The 27,125-nt window shown below is 51.3% G+C and overlaps 1 protein-coding gene across 2 annotated transcripts in view; it reads left to right on the top strand.

Annotated features, from left to right (window-relative positions):
- Positions 1-25,947, top strand: part of wdr7 (WD repeat domain 7) — a 118,475-nt gene extending 92,528 nt beyond the window's left edge. For both annotated transcript variants that reach the window (XM_084693231.1, XM_084693232.1), the window contains 7 exons: positions 131-317; positions 10,073-10,190; positions 10,517-10,666; positions 10,916-10,998; positions 11,559-11,658; positions 24,436-24,540; positions 25,546-25,947. In XM_084693231.1, the coding sequence (XP_084549357.1) occupies positions 131-317; positions 10,073-10,190; positions 10,517-10,666; positions 10,916-10,998; positions 11,559-11,658; positions 24,436-24,540; positions 25,546-25,749 (947 nt within the window). In that variant the 3' untranslated portion in view covers positions 25,750-25,947. The remainder of the gene's footprint in view (positions 1-130; positions 318-10,072; positions 10,191-10,516; positions 10,667-10,915; positions 10,999-11,558; positions 11,659-24,435; positions 24,541-25,545) is intronic.
- The last annotated feature ends 1,178 nt before the right edge of the window (positions 25,948-27,125 follow it).

Below are 27,125 nucleotides of genomic sequence, written 5' to 3'. Positions count from 1 at the left end.
GTCCTGTTCAGGGAACGATCTCCAGTCCCCTCCAACCGGGGTCCCCCCCCTGAAAGGAGAGCACAACTAACAAGACAGGACTGGTAGTTTAACGCCTGTTGTATGTGTGTGTGTGTGTGTGTGTGTCCAGGCAAGGCCCTGACGTTCCTGCTGCTGCAGCCGCCCAGCCCCAAGCTGCCCCCCCACAGCACCATCCGGCGCACCGCCATCGACCTGATTGGCCGGGGCTTCACGGTGTGGGAGCCCTACATGGACGTGTCGGCCGTGCTCATGGGCCTGCTGGAGCTGTGCGCCGACGCCGAGAAACAGCTGGCCAAGTAAGACACACACACACACGGGAGGGGGGGGGGGGACGACACAGACACTGGTATGCAGACGCACGCAAACGCACACATGCGCACACATCCCAGTCCTTGCTCGCTGCAGCAGCTCTGACACGCTGAAGGATGTAACCACAGCTCTAATGTGATTGGGCCACATTAATATGATGTAATGATGTCTGCTTGGCTGGGTGGGCTGGCGGGCGGGCGGGCAGAGGCCTCTGTAAGGAGGCTGTCTGTCTGGCCGCTCCTAACCTGGGGGCCCGAAACAAGGTTACCCGCGGCAGCCCAGACAACCGGTGAAAAATACTAGCGACGTCGGATTACGCAATTAAGATGAAACCCTACCGTAACAAATTGATTATGAGTATAAATATGTCTGCCTTTTTGTCGTGTTTTTGCGCGTGCTAACGCAGTTAGCCCAAAATGGCAGTCATTTCTCAGGGTTTATTAGCGTTTAAAAAAAAAGAAAAAGAGGGCGGTGGGGGTGGGGGGTCGGGGAAGGAGAGGGGGGTGTGGCGGGGGGGGTTGTGGGGGCGGGGGCGGGGGCGGGGGCGGGGGTGATGCGCGGAGACCCCGTGCACTTAGCGAGGAGGAAACTCTACCTACGAGGCAGGGCGTGTTCTGCGGAGCCAACGGGGCAAAGAGAATTGTTGCAACCCTCCCTCCCTCCCTACCCCCTTCACACTCACACACACACACACTCACACACACAAACACACAATGCATGCCCATATAGACGTAGGCCTGGCCTTCATCCTGACCATGACTCACCGAGAGGATGAAAGGGTCCCCGTGACCCCCAGACAGAGAATGGCGACTTGGACCGCAAATGTGTTTGATTTTTTTTACGACGGAAAATTCACTTATCGGGTTCCGCCCTAAAGAGCATCTGAATCTTAGTTTGCCGTGGCGTTGCCCGGCATACGCCGTGACAGGACCCAACCTGCTTGGCGCATTAGCGGTTTCTCAGTCTGTACGCTTCTGAAATGCATTGGGTTTTTATTCCATAGGTAAAGGGATCATTTGCATTGATTTTGCCTCCTCTCTCTCCGCGAGCGGAGGCCGTGCCTGAGACAACTTGATGTTTATTACCGTGTGTGTGTGTGTGTGTGTGTGTGTGTGTGTGTGTGTGTTCACAAGTGTGTATGGCCCCTTATGGGTGTGTCTCGGTTTGTATCAGGAGGGTGTTTGTATTATGTATGATGACCAACAATGGGCTTTTTATAGTGTGTATGTGTGCATACTGTATGTGTGTGTGTGTACATGCATGCGTGCGTGAATGTGTGTGTGTGTGTATGTTCGTGCCTAAGAAGGGGGTCCATCTTGAGGGACTGTCTGAATGAGGGTCTTTGTCAACAGCTTGATGATGTCTCTATACTACTGCTGTCTGGGTTAGTCTGTCTGTCTGCCTGTGTCTGTCTGTCTGTCTGTCTGTCTCCCTGTCTGTCTGTTTGTATCAGTCTGTCTGTCTGTCTGTCTGTCTGTCTGTCTGTCTGTATCTGCCTGTATGTCTGTCTGTATCTCCCTCCCTCCCTGTCTGCTTGTCTGTCTGTCTGCATTTATGTTTGCCTTTATGTTTGTTTGCCTTCCTACCTGCCGGATGTAGCCATCAGTTATTGGCCGCTTCTTTAGGTCTCTCTACATACCTAACAGTTGTTCTGGGGTCAGAGCAGTGACCTGAGTCAGAGTAATACAGAACAAACCACAGATGAACAGGTTCCTGTCCTGTAGGATGCAGCGGGGCAGGAGACTACTGTCTTTCCCCTCCTCATGTGACCTGACAGCCCGTCTCCAGTCAGCCAGGTGTGGAGGCTACATCGTGTGGGGCTACCCTCTGTTGGGTAGCCTGGTTCCAGCCTGGTCTCTAGCCTGCTCCTCCCCCCTCCCTCCCCCATGCAGGAGCGGCCTGGCCTGGCCAGGGTCCATACGTCACCCCAGTCCCTTGGCCGATCAAAGCCATTGATCAGGTATTGGCAGCGGGATCGGCCTAATGCCCAGGGAGACACGGTGTCCGTCTGCCTCCCTCTTTATTTACCGGGATGAATCACCCTGGTGCATCCACACTCCGCGTGTGAGGGAGTGGGCCCGAGCTGTGTGTGTGTGTGTGTGTGTAGAGTGTGGCCACGTGACGAACACCTGTGCGCACGTGTGCGCCTGCCCGTCCCCCAGTCTCGATGCTGTGTCCCTCAACAGCCACCTCTCACACCAGCATCACCCCTCTTCTTCTCGGTTTTTGTTTTTTTTTCTCTTCCCCTTCCTTTTTTTTTGTCTCGTTGTTGTTGCTCCGAATCCTCATTTGAAGTCCTTCGGTTGCGGGGAGTCCTGAGATAAGCCCTCAGTGATGTCCCCTCAGTGATGTACCCTCAGTGGTGCCCCCACAGTGGTGTCCCCACAGTGGTGTCCCCACAGTGGTGCCCCCACAGTGGTGCCCCCTCAGTGGTGTCCCCACAGTGGTGCCCCCACAGTGGTGCCCCCACAGTGGTGCCCCCACAGTGGTGCCCCCACAGTGGTCTCCCCTCAGTGGTGTCCCCTCAGTGGTGCCCCCTCAGTGGTGCCCCCTCAGTGGTGTCCCCACAGTGGTGCCCCCACAGTGGTGCCCCCACAGTGGTGTCCCCTCAGTGGTGCCCCCACAGTGGTGTCCCCTCAGTGGTGCCCCCACAGTGGTGTCCCCTCAGTGGTGCCCCCTCAGTGGTGTCCCCACAGTGGTGCCCCCACAGTGGTGCCCCCACAGTGATGTACCCTCAGTGGTGTCCCCACAGTGGTGCCCCCTCAGTGGTGCCCCCACAGTGGTGCCCCCACAGTGGTGTCCCCACAGTGGTGCCCCCACAGTGGTGTCCCTCAGTGGTGCACCTTGGGTCATGGCAGTGGGCTGGGTGTGTGAGGCAGCCTCCGTGGGAGGGGTGGTGGGTTTGGGCCCGGTGTTTCCCTCCTCCTTCATTAACCGGTGAATAATGCCTTGTCACTGCGAAGGCAGCTCACACCTCCTATACTGAAACAGGAGTGTAGGTGGCACTGTAGTTGAGCCAATGTGCCTCGCCTCCCTCCAAGGCCTGTCTTTTTCTCCACGTGTATGTCGTCTCTCGATCTCTCGCGGTCTCTCTCGCGCTCTCTCTCGCGCTCTCTCTCTCGCGCTCTCTCTCTTTTGCTCTCTCTCGCTCTCTCTCTCACGCTCTCTCTCTCTCTTTCTAGTCTGTCTCACTCACGACCTCGTTTTTTTTTCCTCCTCTCTTTATCCATCACTCTCTGTCACAATCACGCATACTGTAATGACGCGTTAGGTGTTTTTAGTAAAACAGGTGAATTGTGTTTGTCATCTGGTTGATTTTTGACTGAGTTGATTTATAACTGAATTCAAACTAGAACATGTGGCGTCGTAATGTTGACTCAAACGTAACTGATGACAGTGGATCAGTATTGAAACCATCTATTTATATCACAGCCTTGTGAAACATTAGTTATAATGTTATAAATGTTCCATACGTGCAGCTTCAATGCATTTATTTATTGCTCCTATGTGTATATTTGTTTTACTCTATATACTGTACATTCATAATTCAATATTGTGTAAAGAAAGCTTAAGTAAGGGTATTTTAAATCACGTTTTAGGAATTATTTGATATCTTCCGTGGGGTACACACACTGTGCACACAGTATTACTAGAGTATCTGTTTGAGCACGGAAAGTGAAAATCTATTTCAAAATGTCCAATCACTGATAATGATCCGTTTTTGTTCCCCGATCCAACATGGCCGCCGCTACATGGCAACAAGCGTGTGTTCAGGATGATATCCATCTCACACATCTGCATGTGCAGGAGATGAGTGACTAAATGACTGGGGAGGATGAATCAGATCACGTTGACGAGGCCAACTACTTTTGCGCTCCCCTGGAGAGTGTTTTTGTCAAGGCTGCAGATGTATTACTTTTTGCATAAATCTGGGACAGCCATGAGACCTCTGAGATAATCAGAAAACATGAGTTTTCTGATTATCTACCACAGTACTATTTAGAGGTGTGTTCATAAGAATTGCCTTGTGGCAGTATTATTAGTTACAGCAACACGCATCTCGGGAGCGAATCAATGAACTAGGCAGGGATAGAATTAGGCCTTTATGGAGAGGATAAGAGCCTAAAAAGATATGAAAGCAGAATAATTCATATTTTGTGTAGGATCAGCGCTATAATTAAAATAAATCATATCGTATTCTGTGTCTCAGGCTTTCACCCGAAGGATAGAATGAACAATGAGTCATGATTAATGCATTTTCTACCATTCCAGCACTGTCTGCTAAGGCCTTTTATTCAGATGCTTCTTTTGAACGAAAACCTGAATGCTACACGCCAAGCGTTATAATACGGATGCTTGACTGCCTGCGTCTTTGAACTGAGCGTATTGACAAACGGTTGTCAGGAGCGTTAACAAAGAGAAAAGCCTGGAAGTAAGGTCCATGTAAATGCGATGATCTCAGACGTAATCCCTTTTCGATAAGAAGAGATCTGAGCACTTTCTCACGATGAAAACCCTCATACTTTTCGAAGTTTCGTAAAGGTTATTGAGTTTGTGTGCGTGTGTGTGTGTGTGCGCGCGCGCGCACGCACATTTCTTTGTGTGTGTATGACGTGTGAGTATAAGAAAAAAAGTACTTGTTGTTGCTCTGTTTTGTGTGAGAGAATGAGAACCAACAAAGGTACTGTCGGGAAGAAAAAGAACATGTTTGTTTTTGTTCCACTTCCGAGGCTTGTGGGTGTAGTAGTCCATATTGAATTATTTTGCGGTGTTAGGCCTTAAATTATTAGGGGTCATAAGAAGTTCTGGCCCCACTGCAAAAATATTTGATAAAATATTCTGTCTCCTTCTTTGTCGACACCCCTATCGAGTGAGAAATCTCAGTCATTTTAATTAACTCCGATGGTATTATAGATGTCTGTGGAATATGAAATCAAATACCAGTGTTTTAAGTGTTGGAAGTCACAGTATATCGCAGTTACTGTTTGAAAGGAAGGCTCACGCTGTGTCGTCTGTATTGTTTGCTGAATGTGGAGAACCTTTGGAATGACCTATCTTTCGGGAACAGCTGGGTGGGGACATTGATTGCTAATATCAGTCAATAATCTGAGGTTGCATACGGATGTGTGTGTAATTCATATTGGTGGGTGTGTGTGTGTGTGTGCGTGTGAGTAGAGAAATTAGACCAGAAAAGTACAATGCTGAAGCACGACAGAAAAGGCCTCAGTTGAAAAAATACTGAACATAATATTTTTAAAAGTATATTATTTGTGGATGTTTTGTATTTATTGTATTTATACTGCTTGACAGGAAACACAATGAAGTAAATTGAATCAAAGAATCCTATATTGCCTCCAGTCTGGATTGAGAATTAATAGCAGTAAACTATGACTTTAAATATGTCCTTGCCTTTGCTTACAGCTAAATTCTATTTTAATACTAAGGAACACTACAGCATACAGTGTTGTGTCTAACATCACTGCAGACTTAATTTCAGTTTTGTCTCACGTACTTTCTAAGTTGCGAAACATCATTTGAAACAGAGTTGTTTCAACATGCCGTAGAAGTAAAATAAATGCAAATGTAAGCTTTTAATCTGTTTGTTTAAATATTGTCGTAAATGTCACGTAAAATATATATATATATAATTTTTAACAGAATTATGGGGTTCAGACCTAAGGGATCAATTCTCCAGTGTCTGCTCGGATGAACAGAGCCTAACATGAAATAATACGGGCCACATTGTAATGCCAGCCTCACTCAGCCTCAGCCAGCTTCACCCAGCCTCACTCAGCCTCAGCCAGCCTCACTCAGCCTCAGCCAGCCTCACCCAGCCTCACCCAGCCTCACTCAGCCTCACTCAGCCTCACTCAGCCTCAGCCAGCCTCACTCAGCCTCAGCCAGCCTCACCCAGCCTCAGCCAGCCTCACTCAGCCTCAGCCAGCCTCACCCAGCCTCAGCCAGCCTCACTCAGCCTCAGCCAGCCTCAGCCAGCCTCACTCAGCCTCACTCAGCCTCAGCCAGCCTCACTCAGCCTCAGCCAGCCTCAGCCAGCCTCACTCAGCCTCACGGCGACACGCGCATACCGAATCAGTAGGTGTTCTTTTTTGTTTGTTTGCTAAATACTTCCCCATGGCCCTGAAGGCAAGGCTGGGGTGTGCTCCACCCTGAGCAGCGAGCGGGAGCGACAGTGTGTGTAGTGCGGGAGCTGGCAGTAGATGAAATGGAAGATGAGTGACCCTCCATCCTGTGGTCTGATTGATCGGGCCGGTGTGTGGTGAGCGGAAACCAGGAAGACGGACAGACGGAACAGTCCGCCACAGTCAGACGAGCTGAAAATATCTCCTAGGGAAAACAAATTGTGAAAATATCTCCTCTGAAAAAATGTCTTGTCGAAAAAAATATCTAGAAAATATCTCTGTCGAAAATATTCTATCAAATATAGCAACACGTCACGGTACTATTATCAGTAAGGAAAGATGTGTGCCTTTGTGCGGGACTGGAGGCAGTGGTTATATTTTGATTGAACAAACTACAAAGTACAAAGAAGAACAGCATGCGGTTCGTGTCTACAATATAAAGTACGCTTGTGTAGTTTGTGTCGACAGCACAACGTATGTGTGTGTAGTTTGCGTCTGTCGTGTTATGGACGAACGTGCAGCTATGTCCAGTGTGCGGTGTGGTGGGGCTTGTCAGCGTCTAGTCACGTGACTGGTCCTCCCACTGTGCGTTGACAGACCACTTCCATAGAGAGAAGAGCAATTACAAGGCACTGCAACACAAACACTCACACCACACATGGATGTCTCACCGCTGGGGAAGGCCCCTCACCCTCCCCTCACCCTCCCCAGTCCCTAATCATCCTCCAACATGGCTCCATGCCTGCGCCCTCGCCCTGTAAGAATACAGAGGGTGGATTTCTGGCGTTGCATTCACGAGCGACTGAAGGGTATACTGCGATCCCTGAATAGCACAGTGGCGTGTATCTCAGACAGCGCCTGCAGGGTCTGTCTCTTGGTTTATGGAGTAGGGAGCCATGGGGGGGGGGGGGGGGTCTAACTTAGTGTTTCATTCATAGCGCTTCGCTACAGAGAGGGCGTGTGTGTGTGAGAGAGATGGGCCGTGAGACACACTAGAGGGAGAGATACGGAGTGGAGGTGATGGGGAAACCAAGATGCAAAAGCCCCCCCCCCCCTCCTCCCCTTCAGAGCTTTTGGTCAGCACTGGGTTGAAAAAAAGAAAACGAATACGTGTGCAGAACATTCCGTGCTCCCATAGAAGCACCCAGACCCAGTAGCGGGCGGCAGCGAGATGCTGATCTGGAGCGCGTGGGTAAACAGCCCGTGTGTGTTTGTGTACCCCCGGCTAAACCCCCGGCATCCACTCCCCCCCCCCTCCCCTGAACACCCCTCCCCGTAGAGGAAGGAAGCCCAGCTCCAGCCGTCACGTCGGAACAGCAGGCTCACGTCGAGCCCCGGCTCTGTACTGTACGTGCCGGGCAGCCAATGAGACCTGCCATGTGACCGGCTTGGGTAATAGATTTTCTTCTCTTCACTCTCTCTCTCTCTCTCTCTTTTTTCTCTCTCTCTTTTTCTCTCTCTGTCTCTCTCTCTCCTGTGTCTCTGTCTCTGTCTTTCTCTCGCTCTCTGTCTCTCTCTCTCTCTCTCTGTCTCTTTACCTCTCTCTCTCTCCTCCCCCCCTCAGCTCTCGCCAAAAAAAAATCAATAATTGGAATCTTGTGTGTGCGCGTGTGTGAGATCTATTAATAAGCCATGTGAACGTGTTGTCGAGGCTCAATCTGCCGATGTGCATAAGATGGGCGGGGAGGTGGAGATCAAGATAATAATGTGTGTGTGTGTGTGTGTGTGAGGGCAACAGGGTGAGATCCCACCCCAAAAGCTGATGGGTCGCGTGCCAGTGTTGTCCGTGCAGACCAGACCACACCCTCACCACCCACTCCCAAAATCGGACACCGACCACAGACCGAAAAATCCCCTCATTGCTTTCAACTGACAACCCACATTTCCGGCGATCGACTGTCAAGCTGTTGTCCTGCCATTCGGTCGCGTTGTAGCTGCCGGGTCACATACAGAGCACCTTAGGACGTGTGTGGGATTGATTCAATATGCATGTGTGGGCCTGGCTTGATGATCATGGCCAGGTGTGTCTTTAGAGCTGCGTGTCTGTCTGTGTGATGCGTGTCTGGGTGTGTTTGTCTGGATGTGCTTGTCTGTGTATATATATATATATATATGTGTGTGTGTGTGTGTGTGCCTGGGTGTGTTTGTCTGTCTGTGTGTGTGTTTGTGTGTTTGTCTGGGTGTGTTTGGGTGTGTTTGTCTGTACGGGTGTGCCTGGGTGTGTTTGTTTGTATGTGTGTGTGTTTGTTTGTCTGTGTGTTTGTGTGTGTGTCTGTGTGTGTGTTTGTCTGTCGGTGTGTGTGTGAGTTGTGAGGAGGCTTATGGAGTCTTTCTTATTTCTGCACTAATGTAGCGATTAAACACACCGGAGTAATCACAAACACCTGTGAATCGTTTGGTCCCCTTCATGATTAGGTCCTGAATTGGGGGGAACTCTGTAGAGAAGGGGTTTGTCATTTCTACATGTTTGCATGAAACATGGATGAAAATACCCTTTAAGAAAACCTGAGAATGATCACCCTAACAACTTGATCTTTTTTATAAAAAATCTCAAACGAAAAAGCGCTGCAGTACAAAGGAAAGTCACGAAAAGAATGTATTTGCCAAACATTATGGAGGCCACAGTGTACGTGTTCAACAATGTGTGTTTGCGTTGGTTTATGACCCTCCCGCAAAAGCAATGGCGACGGCAAAAAAGAGCTCAAAACGACGACATCGCAATGCTGCCGAGGGCCCAGTTAGCGTTAAGATAATAATAATGATGTGTTAACACTTGTTCATATCGATATAGCCCTGTCCCGGGTGGGTCTTTGTCCCTGCCCATGTGTTCCGTTTGACCTTGAGCCCGTGTCCGTGCATCAGTGAGCCAGCTGAATACCAGAGTGGTGGATGCTCTCTGGACTGAGAGTGTGTGTGTGTGTGTGTGTTTTTCTCTGTGTGTGTGCGTGTGTGTTTTTCTGTGTGTGTGTGTTTTTCTGTGTGTGTGTGTTTTTCTGTGTGTGTGTGTGTGTGTGTGTGTGTGAAGAGGGGGGGGGGCCTTGGCAGGAGCCCTTGGGGTAGATTGCTCCGGCCACGTGTCAACAGAGTCCATGGCCAGCGTAGCCCAAGCCAACCGTTCAACACAGGCACTTTTCATGTGCAGAGACCAGCTCCCCTCTCAGTAGCCTCCATGCTGTATAATCAGCTATCTGTCTGGGTGATTTGTTAACAAGTGTGCCCCCCCCCCTCCCCCTCGCCTCCCCAGCTCAGACAGATGCACAAACTATCTCTGATTTTCCACGGACGGGTCCTTTTGCAGCGGAGGCCCCTTGCGCCCGCGACGCCAGAACACCCCGCGTCCTAATTACGGGGCATTGTGGGAGTCCATTATGCGCGAGTCGTCTGAGTGATCTCAATGACCTTGGCCTGACATTATAAGCCGTCTCTAATCTTTTCACTCTATTTTTCGAACGCTTCCTTCCCCTCTCTCTCTCCCCCCCCCCCCCCCAACTTCTCTCCCCCCTCTCTTTTCTTCTTTCGTTCTTTTCCCTCTCTCTCCCTCTCTCTCTCCTCCACTCCCTCCCTCTGCGCTGGCTGCCTTTGTCCCCCTGTCTCCTGGTTAGCATCACAATGGGCCTGCCGCTCAACCCCGCGGCCGACTCGGCCCGCTCGGCGCGCCACGCTCTCTCGCTCATCGCCACCGCCAGACCACCGGCCTTCATCACCACCATCGCCAGAGAGGTGAGGCCCAACACACACACACACACTCTACTGTTATCTCCACCTCTCTCCCTTTCTCTCTCTTTTTGTCTCGGTCCCTGGCGGTGGGTTTGGTTCATTTGAGTCCATTTGGAATGTTTTGTCCATCTGTTTTACTTATAATCACTGTTAATTATCGTTTTTTATAATTGAAATCACGGTTAGGTCTTCACTGTTAAAGACGATGTCAATCGTCATAACAACTTGACGACAATTTGCAACCCAATGCGAGACTATCCCTCTCTCCTGTCCGTCCACCTGTATGTTATTCTGTGTGTGTGTGTGTGTGTGTGTGTGTGTGTGCGTAGGTGCACCGCCACACGGCCATGCAGGCCAACTCCCAGTCGCAGCAGAACGTCCACAACTCCACGCTGGCCCGGGCCAAGACGGAGATCCTGAGGGTCATCGACATCCTCATCGAGAAGATGCCCGGAGATGTGGTGGACCTGCTGGTGGAGGTAGAGCCTCCTTCCTCACACACAACTCTCACACACACACAGTCCAATATCCCTGCAGTACCATCAAACGTAATACAACATAACACAATAAAACTCGAGAAGTTGTAGTAGAGCTATATTGTCCAGTTTGGTCCTAATAGCTGAGTTAACCTGAGAGAGAGAGAAGGAGGTGTTCCTTGACAAAGGATTGATTGATCTGTCTCCTCTCTCCTCCCTGTTTCTCCTCCTCCTCTTCCTCCCCTCCTCCAGGTGATGGACATCATCATGTACTGCATCGAGGGTTCTTTAGTGAAGAAGAAAGGACTACAGGAGTGCTTCCCAGCCATCTGCAAGTGAGTGTGTGTGTGTGTCACTGTGTACTCAATATTCCTTCTCCGACTCCTACATTGATGGACTTGATATTGCGTAATAATGTGCATTATAAATTAAATGTACAAACAAATTATAAAAAAAAAAAAAAAACTCTTCAAAGAAGCGGGAGGGAGAGAGAACCAAATACCGTAGTTTTAGGTCTTATCACCTTAATTTATGGGAGTTTTACTTGAGATATTTGAGAGTGTGATGTACGCATCACATTCTTTCTCCAAGTGTCTCACAATGCCGCCCTTTTAGACAAAATGCCGCCATTTTTGACATGTTAGGAGGCCTGCCATTTTGAGGTTGATACAGCGTCGCTGCACGACAAGTATTCATGTTCGAGGTGCAGAAATGTAACTCACTAACTAGACCAGAAGGTGACCTTTTAACCTCTCATTTCCTCATAAGGTTGATGAGGGTGAGTCAGGAGGGGTAGCGGAGGGAGGGGAGGGGGGGTTATTGGAGGGGTCAGCCACACATGACAAACCCCGACACGTGTGACGAACAAGCGCGCGTTGCTCTTGTGTTCCGCCAGGTTCTACATGGTGGGCTACTGCGACCGCAGTCACCGCATCGCCGTGGGCGCGCGCCAGGGCTCTGTGGCGCTGTACGATGTCCGCACCGGGAAGTGCCAGGTAAACAGCGGTCTGGGCGCGGGGGAGAGCAAGGCGAGGCGATGCCTTCGTCATGTCGACCCCTTTTTAAGCGGAGAGCAAAGTACGTTTTTCCCTTGGGTCGGTTCTGATGAGCTGAATATGAACCACGATGGGGTTGTCTTCGAAAGCTCTTCGTAAGGGGCAAGACAGGAACAATCACACACCTACACACTCACGCACAGCAGCGGGGTTGTGTCCTGTACCTGAGGGGGCAGGGGGGGGGGGGGGGGGGACTGTGGTTGATAGGATGGTGCTGGGAGGAAGTGGAGTGTGAATGCTCACAGAGTGGTAAAGGGAAAGGGGGGAATAAGTAGTCCGTCCAAGCATGGCCAGGTGCCCCCCCCCCCACCCTGGGTGTCAGGGTGATAGGAATGATCGATACCCGAGCGGCGGGGTGAAGAGGAGGAGGGGGGGGGGGGGGGGGGCGCGGAGGGTTCGGCACACAGGGTAGCAGGCCAGTTTCAGGTGGTGTGTGTCGGGGAGGGGTGACATGGGCTGGAGGACGGGCAGGGCTGGGGGGGGGGGGGGGGGGGCTTTCCTCCACGTCTGAGAGGCCGGAGGCAGCCAAGGGGGTTGGCGGTGGGGTGTCGGCTGGTGGGCAGCCCGGATATTGAGCGGAGGCAGGTGGGGGGGGGGGGGGGGGGGCAGGGCGGGGCACGGAGGGGTCGTCTCCAGTGAGACGGCCCAGATAGACGCACGGATGGGGGGGGGGGGGGGGGGCACGCCGCGCCGGTGTGACATAACCTCACGCTGGGCTTTCATCTCTGGAGACTACCGTTCCCAGCATCCTCTCTGAGACCAGTTCAGTCAATCTGCGAGGAGTCACGGCCTCACAGCGGGCTGCCGCCGTGCCAAACAAGGTTTTCGTGAGGTGTGGCTGTTTTGCGGTGTGTGATGGCCAGGAAGAAAAAAAGGATTTGTTGTTTGAGAAACTGGAGGAAAACGTATGACGTCGGGGGCATAGGAAAGGGACGTCCTTTGTTCTCTCAGCTGAGAGCTACAGGGCTGCGACGGTTTAAATGGATGGACGAGGTCACGTTCATCATATTATACTCACAGGAAGTCCCTCATCACGGTCGGCTACTGCAGCCCTCTTGGATCCAAGGGGGGGGGGGGGGGTTTCTGGTTTATAGACCACACACACACACAGACACAAAAAAGACACACACACACACACACACACAGTGTGACACTTATTTGTTAATCTCCCCTCTGGCTTGTTATGCCCTTGTCTTGCTGACATGCTAAAACACCTTATCAGCTGTCATTTCTCTGCTTTATCTCCCTCTAAAGACGCGCTCTACCCCGGCTCCTCAGGGAAGTGGGAGAGAAGCAGGGAAAATGGCTTTGGACTTTTTATCCTGCCAACATCAAATATAAATATATCTATTGTATATCTATACTTTTTTTCTTCATATTTTCTTTCTTTTTTTCTCCATATACTGAAGACATTCTCTCACCTCTGAGTGGGTGTTACGTGAATTGGTGATTAGGTTTGATTTGAGAGACTTTATTCCGTTTATAAGGTCTCACAGACAGTTCTGATCATTATGAACAAAACCTGGAGAGAAGTGCATTGGTGTCCAAGGTAACAGAAGTGCCAAATGCTCGACAGTAGGCAAGCCACACCGGTGTGAGCCCTGTCTATTATGTGACTAATATTTAACCGATATAATGTCACAGAGGGCGGGTCTGTCTGTAATTTGTGCTTTATTGATCCACTGAACAGCACTCACAACAAAACCGCTTGAGTCCAACAGAGGAGGCCATTTATTTCTGATAACAATGGTGCCCCCTGTTCAATCTCCCATCGAGGAGGTGTGTGCGTGTGTGTGTGTGTGTGTGTGTCAAAGTTAGCTTTTTCCTGTACTTTTGCATACCGTACTGGATATAGGAAAATAGCTATACTATTACAGCACTTATATAGTATAGAACAGACCTTACTCCCAGCGTCTGATCTCTGGTCTCCCTCCCTCCATCCATCCGTCCATTTATTTATCCCTCCCTCCACCGCCTACCCCACCTTCACCAAGGCAGGTTGAAGGTGAAGGTTTAATACAAACAGAATGTTTACCTGCGAAAATGGAGTGGCCCACTGTGTTTGTGTGCTGGGGTATTGGACATTGGAAAAGAGCTCCGCCCAGTGTCCCCTCGGCTATTTGTAGATATTGGACTCGCACACCCACCCACCCACCCACCCACCCACCCCTCCCAGCAAATGACTAGGATTCGGGGGGGCCGCCAATGTTTACAGGTTATAGGATTTGGCCTCCGAGGACAGAAAACTTTTCAACCCCCTCAGCCTCCCTGCCTTCCCACTGTGTCTATAAACAAGGCCGCGGTTTTGGCTATAGATTTGTTTTCTGTTGAAATTCTGTAGACACAAGCAAAGCCGCCATCATGGGATGAGGGCTATTATTTTGGAACGCCTTCCCTCACAAAGGATATAGAGAGGGGGGCTGGGGTGGGGGGGCTGGATGGTGATGGGGAAAGGAGGGGGGGACGGGGGGGGGATCGCTCTATTCTGAGGCCTTTTGAAAAGGGCTTCGTGAGCTCAGCCGATGGGTGAGGCTAAAAAAAAAAATATAAAAAAAAAAGGTGACATTTTGGGGTCCCTTTTTTGTAATATTGATGGCGTATTGTAGTAAATGGAGCGAGGTCAGTGTCCTTTCCTTGGCCGTATTGATTCGCCCTTCAGCTGCCGGGCGGAGCCGGGAAGCGAGGAGAAGGAATGGGAGAGGTGGGGAAGAGGAGGGGGACAGGAGCGGCGAGGAGAGAAGAGGGAGGGGTGCCGTAGGTGGGAGAGGAGCGGAGGGAGGACAAGGAGGTTGGAGGGGGGGGAGAGAGGAGGGGGAGGTTGGAGGGGGGAGAGAGGAGGAGAGAGGAGGGGAGGTTGGAGGGGGGAGAGAGGAGGGGAGGTTGGAGGGGGGAGAGAGGAGGAGAGAGGAGGGGAGGTTGGAGGGGGGAAGAGAAGAGGGGGAGAGAGGAGGTTGGAGGGGGGGGAGAGAGGAGGGGGAGGTTGGCGACGACGGGCTTTAGGGTTAGCACGGCAGGAATAGGGGAGGAGAGGAGCGAGGGAAGGAGGGAAGAGGGGAAGGGAGGAGAGCAGAGGTGAGGAGAGGAGATGTGAGGAGAGAAGAGAGGGTCTCTGCTGTTGATAATCCACACAGTGTCTGTGGGAGCATTATTGACTCTGCGCCAGTTACTGCCTGGGGCTCTTCATTTTTCACCCCGTCGCCATGACAATCAGAATAAAACAGGGATAGCGGCGGGCGGATTCGCTCCTCTTACCTCTGGTGTGTGTGTGTGTGTGTGTACAACACTAGGAGATTACAGCAATTCAGAGAAAGATAGGGGTGGAGTTGAACTGCGCCGAGATGTATAGAATTGAATGGGGAGGAAAACGATAGTTACAAAGACTGCGGCCACCTTTATTTACTTCATCATATCGGCAAATAACTTATATTGACTTGATTGTGCTTCTATACTCTTTGATATCGGCCAGAATACCCACAATGCATAATTCTTATTAAAACTAGAATTAAATTTAAGAAATTAAAAAAACATTGGGTTTTTTTGTGCTACTTCTCCTTCATTTACAAGAGAACATTGATTTTTATGTAATTTTTCGTATGAAATACGAGATTGAAGGATTTAACTCCTCCATTCATTTTTTAAATAGCGTTTGAGGGCATAGCCTGTTAGCATTCCAGTGATTTTACCAGTCGGTCCCCTGTGCATGAGGGAGTGATGTGCTACTGTCTGGGCGGGGCGGAGGGAGCAGGACAACTGCTGCTGTACTGATGGCACTTTTATCATCAGCTCATTTGCAAGTGTAATTCTGCCCTCTCACTCTATTGAGCTGTTTCAACAAGTAACCATATGCCACCGACCAATCGCCTTGCATCGCTGTGGAGAATGCAGCCGCTCAGATTTAATTACAATAGCTACAATTGGCTGGATGAGGCTCAATACATCCCAGCCTTCCACTGGGTCCACTTGAATAATTGGTTAACACAGAGAGAGAGAGGAGAGAGGAAAGAGGAGAGAAGAGAGAGAGAGGAGAGAGGAAAGAGGAGAGAAGAGAGAGAGAGGAGAGAGGAAAGAGGAGAGAAGAGAGAGAGGAGAGAGAGAGAGAGAGAGAGAGAGAGAGGGAGGAGGGGGCTGTCTGGGACGAGGGGTCTCTTGACTGGGGGCATTTCATTTGGGCAGCATGAGTGCGCGCGCGTTTGTCGGTGTGAATGTGGATGTGTGTTTTGACTCGTGTTCACAGCCCTGGTTGTCTTTGGTTACAGCTGACCTGGAAACAGCTCCCTTTCAGGGCTGGACTGTCTGTCTGCCCCTCTGTCTGTGTCCAACTGTGCGTCTGCCTGTCTTCCCCTCTGTCTGGCCACCTGTCTGGCCGTCTTTACAGCCAGACTATTTCCAAACGTGCCTCGTACGTGCCTCTGGTTCATCGATAAGTCTCGAGGCCCATTGGAATCGGAAACACCAGGTCCGCCTCCCTGTCCTCCAGCCTGTAACAGCGCGTCCCGGAGCCTGACCAACGCCGCGCCACGGCAATTGAACAAACAACTCTTCCCCACCTGCCCCGACTGTCCGCCAGTCAATCCGGCCCCCCTCTCCATTGATTGGCGTGAAACTCTTTAGCTCGTCGGCGTCTCTGACGCCGCGAGGCTCGAACGGCGGGCGACGGGGACGGCGCGGCTGAGAGAGCGCACACGCGCAGCAGAGACGACGACGGCGCGAGCGTGCGGCCTCCGCGTGTGCGCACACGCTTTCAGGGCATCCTCTGCACACGTGTGCGATACAAACGGGCTGTGGCGCTGATTTGACCCATTTGGGAAGTCACGAAATGTGCGAGTGTGGGGGGTGGGTTTATTGGTATGCGGGGTCCGATGTGTGTGAGCCTGTATTTGCGTTACGGTCCTGGATCATCGGTAATAAGGCCCTTGTAAGATGCTAATTCACATGAATGTTTTAAGATGACGATATAAGTGTTGATAATAGGAGTTGGTGTCATCGTAAGATAACATAAGTGTTAGTTAATGGCGAATAAATCCCTTTTAAGATGCTTATCGACATTCAAATGTGTTAAAAAGATTGAGTAACTTACTATCGCCTTACAACCTGTTAACTCCCGCTCATTTCAGGCCCCTGGATCTAAAGCGTTACGTCCTGCTGTCTGACCATAGCTTGGTCCGGCGGTGGGGGTGGTGGTGGTGGTGGGGGTGTTCTGGGGTGTTTGGACCCTGTGCAGAGACAGAGCACCCTGGGCCCTCTCATCCATCTCCCTCATCCCTCATCCCCAGCCCCAACCCCAGCCTCAGCCTCAGCCCCATCCTCAGCCCCATCCACATCCTTGGCCCCAGCCCCATCCTCAGCCCCATCCTCAGCCTCAGCCCCATCCACAGCCTCAGCCCCATCCCCAGCCCCATCCCATCCCCAGCCCCTGCCCCGCCATCTGGCACCTCGCCTTTGATCTGCTCCCGTGATCTGCACCACGTCAGCTGCGCAACACTCTACCCCTTCAGCACTCAACCGCATTTACTAATTGAACAAAACGAACCAAATGGAAAAAAAGAAACCCCCCCAAAAACGGCATGGTCACCCCCTCCTCCCTCCTCCCTTACCTAGGTTTCCTGTTCTCTCCCCCCCCCCCAACCCACCACCAACCCTCACACCCCCCACACACACACACACACACACACCACCGTGTCCTTGTCGTTACTCTGCCTTTGTGTCTGGTGTCTCTGTCCGTGTGTCCGTGTCGTTCTGTACGTGTGTGTGTTTGTGTGTGTGTGCGTGCACCCCCCCTCCCCCTCCCCCCGCCTATTTACTTCCTCCCCTCCACATTTCACGACCCAGTCATGTTGTGTGTACGCTCTGAGGGTTGTCTCAGTCTTCTCCCCCCTCAGCCTGTCATCTGTTCATCGCTCCTGATGAAGTGAGGGAGCTACGTTGAAAGGCGAAGCTAGCTTCTTTTCTCTCTTTTTTTCTCCCCCCGTAGTCCCTATATTTGATCAGAGAACCCCGGCACAGGCGGAAAAGACTCCGACCGAGGCTCAAGCCCAGCTACTATCGCGCGCCATCTAATTGGGCCCCCAGAGTGCCACAGCTCAGCTGACAAGGTTCCCCCCCCGGCTTCTGTCTTCTTGAAAATCTTTAAGATGGATCCCGTCCGTTCCTCTCGTCTCTCCTGGCTGAGTCCATATCTCTGTCTCTCCACCAACGCCGGCTTGGTGGCTGCTGGACATGCTTCCCATGCCTACCAGCAGGTCTGTGTTGCTCTGATGGCGGCAGGGGACGGCTTCCTGTTTATTATGGTCTGTCTGGGGAACGTGTGAACTGAGATGAAGAGTCTGACACAAAAATGTTCACTGGATTTCAGTCACCCCACACCGCCAGCTTGTTCCCCAAATAATTGGGCTACTTTATTTCCCTTTTTTTTTTATGACTGCTGAGGGTCTGAATTATTCAAGGTGGTCCATTAGGGTGGCAATGGTGGCGTTCCAAAATGATGCGGGCAAGCATCATTTAAATTCCACTAATATGCCGATTGATAAGTGCTTTTACGTCTTTGAAAAGCATATTAATCATTTGGATCAATTGGCATCCGACAAGGGAAGTTGAACGACTGTTTGGAACAAAGCGGATCGGGGGATAAATGATTCAGGCTTTGGTAAAAATGCAGGAGTCACAGCGGGGAGGGGGAAGGGGAAGAGGAGGGGGGGGGGGGGGGTTGATAGGCGCCACTGACTGTACGCCCGTCTCTCACCACCCTAATTAGCTGTCCAACTTTAGACCTCGGCCCAGCCGTAGCCTGCCATCAACGGCCGGGGGGGGGCCCCCATGTGGAGTTTATAGTGAACCTTCTCTCCAAGCAGAAAGATCTCCACTACACTGACCTGACACTGGCCACACTGGAGAACTCTCAGCCTCACTCCCAGACCCCCATCTCTCTCTCCCTCCCCAATTGGCGGGTTAAGATTTGATGATTATTATTGATTGGCCAGCCTCCGCTTAGTCAGCGCGGTAGGGGCCGATCAAACCGATACAAACCAGGCTAAAATAAGGAGTCCATTTTGATTGTGGGCTGTGGAGGAGATACGAGAGCGAGATAAAATTAAATGGATGACAAGTTGTGAATGACCAAACAGTTCCTACAATAGCCTGCCTGAGGACCCCCCACCCCTGCTCTCCCCACCTCACACTGGTTTCACAGGGTGGGAGAAGAGGCCGGCGGTAGGGGATTGATTAGCTGGGGGGACACAGCCCTTCTACAGGGGGGCCGCGTTTTTTTTCCCAGGGTTCCTACCTGTGACTCCTGGTGGACCAATTACTGGCGCTGCCCTGGATGACCTCAGGCCTGTCCAGATAGCAGCGTGCAACCTTAGCTGCAGTTCTAGCTTCAGTACCAGTCACCTCCCCTTAGGATCCCCCGAGCCTAAAGCACATCTTTTGACTACTGGGATTTATTGGGTTTAAGCTTCCTTGAGTGATGTAAAAAATAATCATAAAAATAAAATAAAAATCCATTCTTCTTATGAAATATGTCAATCAATCCATTGAGCTGAATTTATTTCTAAGGTATTTATTATATAATAGTTGGATCACACACATCCAGGGGAATTGTCTGGCCAGCCCCGCCCACGTACCTAGCTCCTATTGGCTCCTGACAGGGTCTGGCAGATGTCAGTCACATGTTGAGGGGGAGGGGGGGGGGAGGGGAGGGACACAGTCTGTGGAATTACGTCGGCCCCGGGTTTATTTATTTTTTGGGTGTCCCTAGGCACCCTGGGAAATCAGCTGGGGAAGCTCCTAAATGGTTTTTCTGTGGCTCGCTGCTCCATGATAGACAGATTGATCAGATCTTCACGAGAGGATGACCCGTGAGATCGCGCTGACCACAGACATGGTGTATTTAAAAAGTACACAGGCCACCCTGATGGAAATATATGAAGCCATAAATATTTGATTTCAAATTGTGTAGGAACACTGGCGTCTAACAAACCTGCAGCCTTCATCCCACAGCATCTGTTATTAGTTAGCCACTCTCACTCTCAAGTTAACCAGCTGGCTTGTGTTTTGAGGGTTATTGGTTCTAAACGTGTTCAACTGGCCATTGATGGGAAATGGGATTTGATGAAGGTACAATTAAATGATGAGATTTTCTGTGTGTCTTTAATTGCGAGGGGAGCCTGAGTGCCAGAAAAGCTAATCTCATCCTGTACCGCGAGGTGAGCCCGGGCAATTTAGCGGATAGTGTCTGGGAAGCTTTATTGCGTTACACGGGCTGGTGTTATTGTCCCCTGAGCGTCGAAGAGGATTGAGGTGACCATGGAGCGTCGAGCAGCCTAACGTCTTGGACAATCATCCCATCAAAAACCCAAATATACTCTCAATTACTGTCGTACCTCAAAACCGAATTTCAGGTTCATGTGACAGGCTTATTATGTCGCTGTCACCAAAATCATATAAAGATGAACGCCGTCGCACATTTCGTACCCTCTCCCTGCTCGTTTTGTGTTGTGTGCTGTGACGTGTTGCTGTCGGATGACCGCAACACGCCAGGATGAGGTGTTTCGCGAAAAGACACGCAAATGGCTTTTCCGCCATCGATTTTTCAGGCCTTATATACCAGGATAACTGACAGATAAGAACCCACCTGTTATAAAACGTCAAACATGTCTGGCCAAAGAGTCCACTGTACATCCACTGCACCCACTGGGCTTTAAAGGGAACAAGAGTAAGGCTAGCTTAGTGGCTATTGGCTAGTGTGGCCTGTGAACAGTGTGCCCCCCCAACAGCACTCTTCTGCTCAAAGTCAGACAAGAAAAGAACGACTCGCCTCCCAAATCAAAACCTGCACGTTTTAGTCAAACACCTGCTCCCCTGATTTTCAGAAACAGGGCCGGCGATCCAGAGAAAAGTCAATATGCTGGAAGGCACAGTCCAAAAAAGCAGTTAAATAATTGAATAGGAAGCCTGTGCAGCTGGATAAGAGCAGCAGAAAGACAGACAGACAAGACATGTGGATATTATACTTTCCCCCCCAAAAGCAGTTTTTAGGGGGACAGAAATCAATAGTGTTGGACAGGTGCCTGTCGTTTTTTTTTTTTTTTTTTTTTTTACCCGTCTCTGAAGTCACACTACTAGGTTTTTGTCTCGCCTCGAACACTGAACTGTAGATTAATCCTTTTTCACTTTGGGGCCCTTTCATAGACAGTAGACACACAGGCATACACACACGGGTTTGTATGATGTGTCTCCCGCCAGTTTGACAGAACGGACACCGCGTTGACCCACCGGACTGGTGGAGGACAGGTGTCGAGATCGTTGCTCTTGAGAGATTTTCTCTCCTGCTGTTGGTAGACAGACTGCACAGAGGTTTCGGGGTGAAAACCTCAGTGTTTGGCTACGCACACAGACACGGATAAACTCTCAGGCACTGAGATGGCGCGTAGGACAAGTTTGAGTTGTCGTTAAGGAAGGCCAAACATGTATTCAATCCCTCTCTTTGGCTGCTCTCGTGCAGAATGAGGAATTCGACGCGGAACCGTCCTCTTTTGTTGTTCTTCTTTTCCCCCTCTTCTCTCCAATGCTGTACATTTCAACACCTGGTTTTTCAGTCGTTTGCGATGAAATCAGTGTTATGTATCGTATTCCATTGTTATGGTCATTGTGTGTGCGTGTGTGTTATTTGCAAATGATTGGTAAACGTCCATATCTCTCCCTCTCTCTCGTACTCTCTACTCTTCTCTCTCCCTGTCTCTCTCTCTCTGTCCCGGTCTCTCTCCCTGTCTCTCTCTGTCCTGGCCTCTCTCCCTGTCTTTCTTCCCTCTATCCCTGCCGCTCTCCCTCTCTCAACCCTTTCTGTCTCTCTCTTTCTCTCTAGCCCTGCCTCTCTCTTTCTCTCTCTCTCAATCACTCTCTCTCTCTCTTTCTCTCTAGCCCTGCCTCTCTCTTTCTCTCTCTCTCAATCACTCTCTCTCTCTCTCTTTCTCTTAGCCTCTCTTTCTCTTGTGATGAGTCTTCCAGTACCATCACATTCAGATTTATGGTGCAGGAGCTATTGATTTTGCTGCAGCATCGCAACGCTCCACTATGCTGAGGCTCCACAAGGCGTGTGTGTGTGCGCGCGCGCGCGAGTGTATGTGTACGCGAGTGTGTGTGTGTGTGCGCGTGTGTGTATGTTTGTTTCTTGGGAATGTATATCCTCAAAGCTCCTATGCAGTAACCCAGAAATGTCTTGAGAAACATGCAAATCATTGATTCGTTTGCATTCGATTCCTGTGACTCTTTATTCTGGCCGAGAGTTCATTAGTCACTCCTCAAACACTGGAACTCGTCAAACACCCAGACTGCAGGGACATCATTTGCAATATACGTTAGATATGTCGTTTGAAGCCTGTACGTGCGAGATCTATGTGATGAGACTGTAATGCAGTGGCATATTAAACGCATACTGTAGATATTTTCGTTTACATTTTTCAATGAAATATTTCATCTTGCCCCTCCACCCTCCTACAGCTCTCTCTACAGCATTTGCTCTGAAGCATTGTCTTGCAATTAAATCTTTCAACTGATATCTTCCTATTAGGCCAGATAGTTATCTTAGACACAGTGACTGGAGGCAGACTACCATATTTCATGATTAGACTGCATCGGTCTGTTTACAAGGCAACACCACAGTCCAGTCGATGGCCAGTGTGTCGGCCGTGTGATTTAAGGCAATCAATTACAGGCACCGGCGAGGAATTTGTTTCAATTAGTGGAGATTGTACTGTATGTGTGTCTCTGTTGAGGTAGTCCCAGCCTTCACTATCGGCTCGTGGTTCCCGCGTGCAGGTTTTCAGGAGTCAGGAGCTCCAAATGTTCCTGTGCCTCTAACTGGCGTATGAATACTCCCTTCCACACACACACACACACACACACACACACACACGAGATTAGCAGCCCATCTGGGAGAGTGAAGCCGCCGGGCTCCTCTGAGCACCGGCCAATCTCCCATGGTGCAGTGCTATTACGGCCAGGAGGAGGCCCCTCCCTCCCTCCCTCCTGGTTGGCCAGGCCTTGCGAGAGGCCCCCACGGCGGCTGGAGAGCTGTTGTCTCTCTGAAAAGCTCTCAGGCCAGCCCAGGCCACAGCTTGACTCCCTCTAAAGCCCGGGCTGATCGCCACCGAGAGGGGGGCCCTCACAATAAAAGACCTGCTTCGATTCTCCTCCCAGGCCTGTAAACTGGGGGGGGCTTTGTTAAGGCCGAATCGCGGGACGAAACACATCTGTCCACTCATCCCGCATGAAAGGAGGGGATGAGATGGGAGGATGAGGTGGTTTTATTCACCGGTCCCGCTGCGTTTGGAGTGGGGATGAGTAGTAGGTGTTGGTGTGGGTGGGTGGAGGGGGGGGGGGGGGGAGTTAAGACCTGACTCTGGATCAGTGGTGAAGGTGGGGGGTCCTCCGGCTTCCTGTTGAACTGCTGGGCTGTAAGCTGGTCCTGGATCTGGTTCTGGAGAGCTGGCTGGCCTCCCAGCAGGAGGGCCGACTGGGAGGATGATAGCTGGGCTTCAGCACCACAGAAAGGCACAAGCGAATGACAGATATTGACATGCAATTTTGGTGATAAATCTATGGCTATATACTCCAGCGCTCAAGGTCAGTCTGCTCTAAGGGGTTTACGTGTCTGTAGGAGGAGGGGGGGGGGGGTGCTGGAAAGCAGGAGGTTCACAAAACCTAATCCTCTCTTTTGATTTGTTGCGTTTCAAACACAACTCTGAATTCCTACCAGATCTTTACCCTTCCGTTTTCCCCCTGAACCGGAAAACAGGGTGCTGAGTAGACACAGGGAAAGTGTAGTTACTCTGCTAGTTGTTTTATAACCCACTCTCGAATGTGCCGGAGAACCACAAGCAAACCTGACTCCGTTTCATATTGATTTTTCTCAACCAGCTAGCTGTCTTCAGCCTCACAGTCCATACTGTGTGTGTGTGTGTGTGTGTGCGCGTGTGTGCGAGTGTGTAAGCATTCACACACCTTTGCGCGTGTTCGCTGTCAATTTCCCCCCTGCATTCACATTCTATTTCTCATCCTTACTTTTAGGGAGTATTTCGTCTTTGTGTTCATCCTAATACCTCATATTCGTCCCAACTTTCATGTACCCCGAAAAAAAGAAGGAAAAAAAAAAGAAAGGAATTAGATTTTTTCTTAATAATGTGCCTATTTGAGTGGCTCTGCGCTTGTTTGGATGTTTCCCGTCACTATGAATGATTTATCAGCTGGCTGCGTGTCTGGCCTCTTCCTGGAAGAGCGTAGTCAAGCGCATCTGACACATGCCTCTTATCAACGCGCCGTCACTGAGTAGGTGTAAGAGCTCGCCGTGAGAGGCTCTTAGGAGGAAGACCACTGTTCCTGCTCCGACGATGAGCCCGGGTGCACTGTACTGGCTTGGATGCCGTCCACTGGGGTGAAGTGAGCGCCGAAGGCGAGGAACTGTTCCCTCCTGCCCCGCGTCGAAGTGCTCTCGGGCTGTTTCTGCGTGTGAAAGGCTGTCGTGGCCGTGGTCCTGTCGTGACTCGTTGTGTCTTTCTCCTGCTTTTGTCGCTCTCTCTCTCCTCTCTATTTTCTCACTCTCACTCTCTCTCTCTCTCTCTCTCTCTCTCTCTCTCTCTCTCTCTCTCTCTCTCTCTCTCTCTCACTCACTCACTCACTCACTCACTCACTCACTCACTCACACTCTCTCTCTCTTTCTCTCAGAACATCCACGGGCACAAGGGCCCTATCACAGCGGTGTCCTTTGCTCCTGACGGACGCTACCTAGCCACCTACTCCAACGCAGACAGTCACATCTCCTTCTGGCAGGTGAGAATGCTCTCACACACACACACACACAGTAGTTGACTCGGGGCCTAGTGGAATCCCACAGATGTAATGGACCTCCAGGGGTGTAGAGGGGTGGGCTGCTGTCTGGTTTTGGCTCCAGCGTTGTCTCCAATCACTGTTTCCTTCCCCGCCTGGCACTGAAGGAGAGGAGGCTTCTGTCGAATCCTCCGACACTGCCTCCCTCATGTCTAATCGTCCACGTACACACACACCCACACACACACACACACACACGCACACAGACAGAGCCTCCCCCTGCCCCCTCACTAATGACATTACTGTAAACGTAAACCGCGAGGGCCGCGCCGGCCGGACGGCTGCTGTGGTAATGAGTCTGCAGACTGTCTGTCGACCTCTCTCTCTGAACCTCTCTGGCGGGGCGCTGCCAGCCCCAGGCTCTGAGGATGGGGCTGGGTTGCTTGGCTGGGGGCTGGGGGCTGGGGGCGAGGCCTGGGGGGGCTGGAGTCGAGGCCAGGGCTGGAAGTCGGCGCGGATCAAACTGGAGCTCGGCGCTCCGGACTGGGACCAGGACAAACGTGCCACTGGGCTGGTCCACTGGGGGAAGTTCACTGGGCTGGTCCACTAGGGGAAGTTCACTGGGCTGGTCCACTAGGGGAAGTTCACTGGGCTGGTCCACTGGGGGAAGTTCACTGGGCTGGTCCACTAGGGGAAGTTCACTGGGCTGGTCCACTGGGGGAAGTTCACTGGGCTGGTCCACTAGGGGAAGTTCACTGGGCTGGTCCACTGGGGGAAGTTCACTGGGCTGGTCCACTGGGGGAAGTTCACTGGGCTGGTCCACTAGGGGAAGTTCACTGGGCTGGTCCACTGGGGGAAGTTCACTGGGCTGGTCCACTAGGGGAAGTTCACTGGGCTGGTCCACTGGGGGAAGTTCACTGGGGTTGTCCACTGGGTTAGTCTCCGAGACAGTGCAGGGCGTCCTGGTGTGCAGCTCCCCCCTCTAACCTCCCTCCCCCTCTCCCCCAGATGAACACCTCTCTGCTGGGCAGCATCGGCATGCTCAACTCGGCCCCCCAGCTCCGCTGCATCAAGACCTACCAGGTGCCGCCTGTGCAGCCGGCCTCGCCCGGCTCCCAGAACGCCCTCAAGCTGGCCCGCCTCATCTGGACCTCCAACCGCAACGTCATCCTCATGGCGCACGACGGCAAGGAGCACCGCTTCATGGTCTGAGCCGGCCCCCTCCCCGGCCCCCTCCCCGGAGCCCTAAAGAGGCTGTGCATAGTTTACATTGTTAAGTCTACTGTTGTTTTTTTGGTTCCTTACACTGTAGCCATTCCTCGGTATCCGGACCTTGTCGTCCCCCAAGTTTAGCACACCCGCTACTGTGGTTCTGTGTGTGTGAATATGAAATCTACTCCTTAAATCCCACTTGGTATCTTTATTTACACTGTGTGTGTGTGTGTGTGCATGCGTGCGTGTGTGTGTGTGTGAGACGGAGAGAGAGGTCTGCTGTCATTGGATGGATGGTATGAGGGAGGGTGAAAGGTGTGCGCGTGCGCGAGAGAGCGGGAGAAGGCTTTTCTTTTTCGATCCATAGCAAGCGTGTCACAGTATACAGGACATGGCCTGCCCCCCACCCCCACCCGCCCCCAAACCGATGTACAGCTTCTCACGTCAACACCCCCTGTCCTTGTTCAAACTTTACATCACTCAAAGGAGGGTGCATTTTGGAACCATCCCCCGGTCCCAGGAGACGATCATATCACGGAACGCGGATGCCATGTCATTCGAAAGTGCGTTGTGTCGCTGTTTTGTTGTTCATGTTTGTGATGCGTCCATTCGTTTGTGTGTCTGTCCCTTCCTTATTTATTCTAAGTTGATCTATGCGATGGCACTGAGGGACTGATAGTTTCTCCATCAAGCTTAACGGGCCTGTCGATCGGCCCTGGTATAGATTCAGCCATACTCCTCGTGAAGATACCTGACAGGGTACTACAGATATTTAGAAAGATCTAGTTTCGAGCTGGTGTATGTGTATATAGTACTTGAAAACCCCCCCCACTAGACTCGCTACCAGGTCAGTCCTCCTCTCTTTAGCTCCCTCTCCTCTTTTTCCTTCTCTCCTCCACCTCTTTCCACTTTTTTGCCCACCCGTCCTCTCCCCTTCTCCACTCCTCGCCTCTTTCTCTCCTCCGCTGTCCTCTCCCCTGCTCTCCTTCCCTGGCTCTCCTTCCCGTGCTCTCCTTCCCTGCTCTCCTTCCCTGCTCTCCTCCCCTGCCCGCCCGCTCCTCAGGCCTCGGCCTGTTTCATTAGCACTGGAAAAGCTTCTAACGCCGGAGCACACCTGCTGCAAGCCCATGCGTGTCAAAGCTTTTCACAAGTCCCCCCACCCCCCCCAAAAAAAGTACATTTTTCCCCCACAATCTTGTCAGACAGCTTTGGAAAGGCCTTGACTTCCCCACCAGTCAAGCAGCCTTCGCGAGATCTTAATCTTTTTCTCTCCTCACCCTGCTGTAATGGTTTCACAAAATGTGTTTTTGGCAGTTTTTACAGGCGGTGAGGGAAAAAAACGAGTGGGAGAGTGATGGAGGGAGTATAGTAGAGAG

This window comes from Hypomesus nipponensis, chromosome 27 (assembly GCF_054491055.1).
Source record: "Hypomesus nipponensis isolate SF chromosome 27, ASM5449105v1, whole genome shotgun sequence".
In the NCBI taxonomy this organism is placed as follows: domain Eukaryota; kingdom Metazoa; phylum Chordata; class Actinopteri; order Osmeriformes; family Osmeridae; genus Hypomesus; species Hypomesus nipponensis.
The sequence above is the reverse complement of the archived record's forward strand: the minus strand, read 5'-3'. Positions and strand labels throughout refer to the sequence as shown.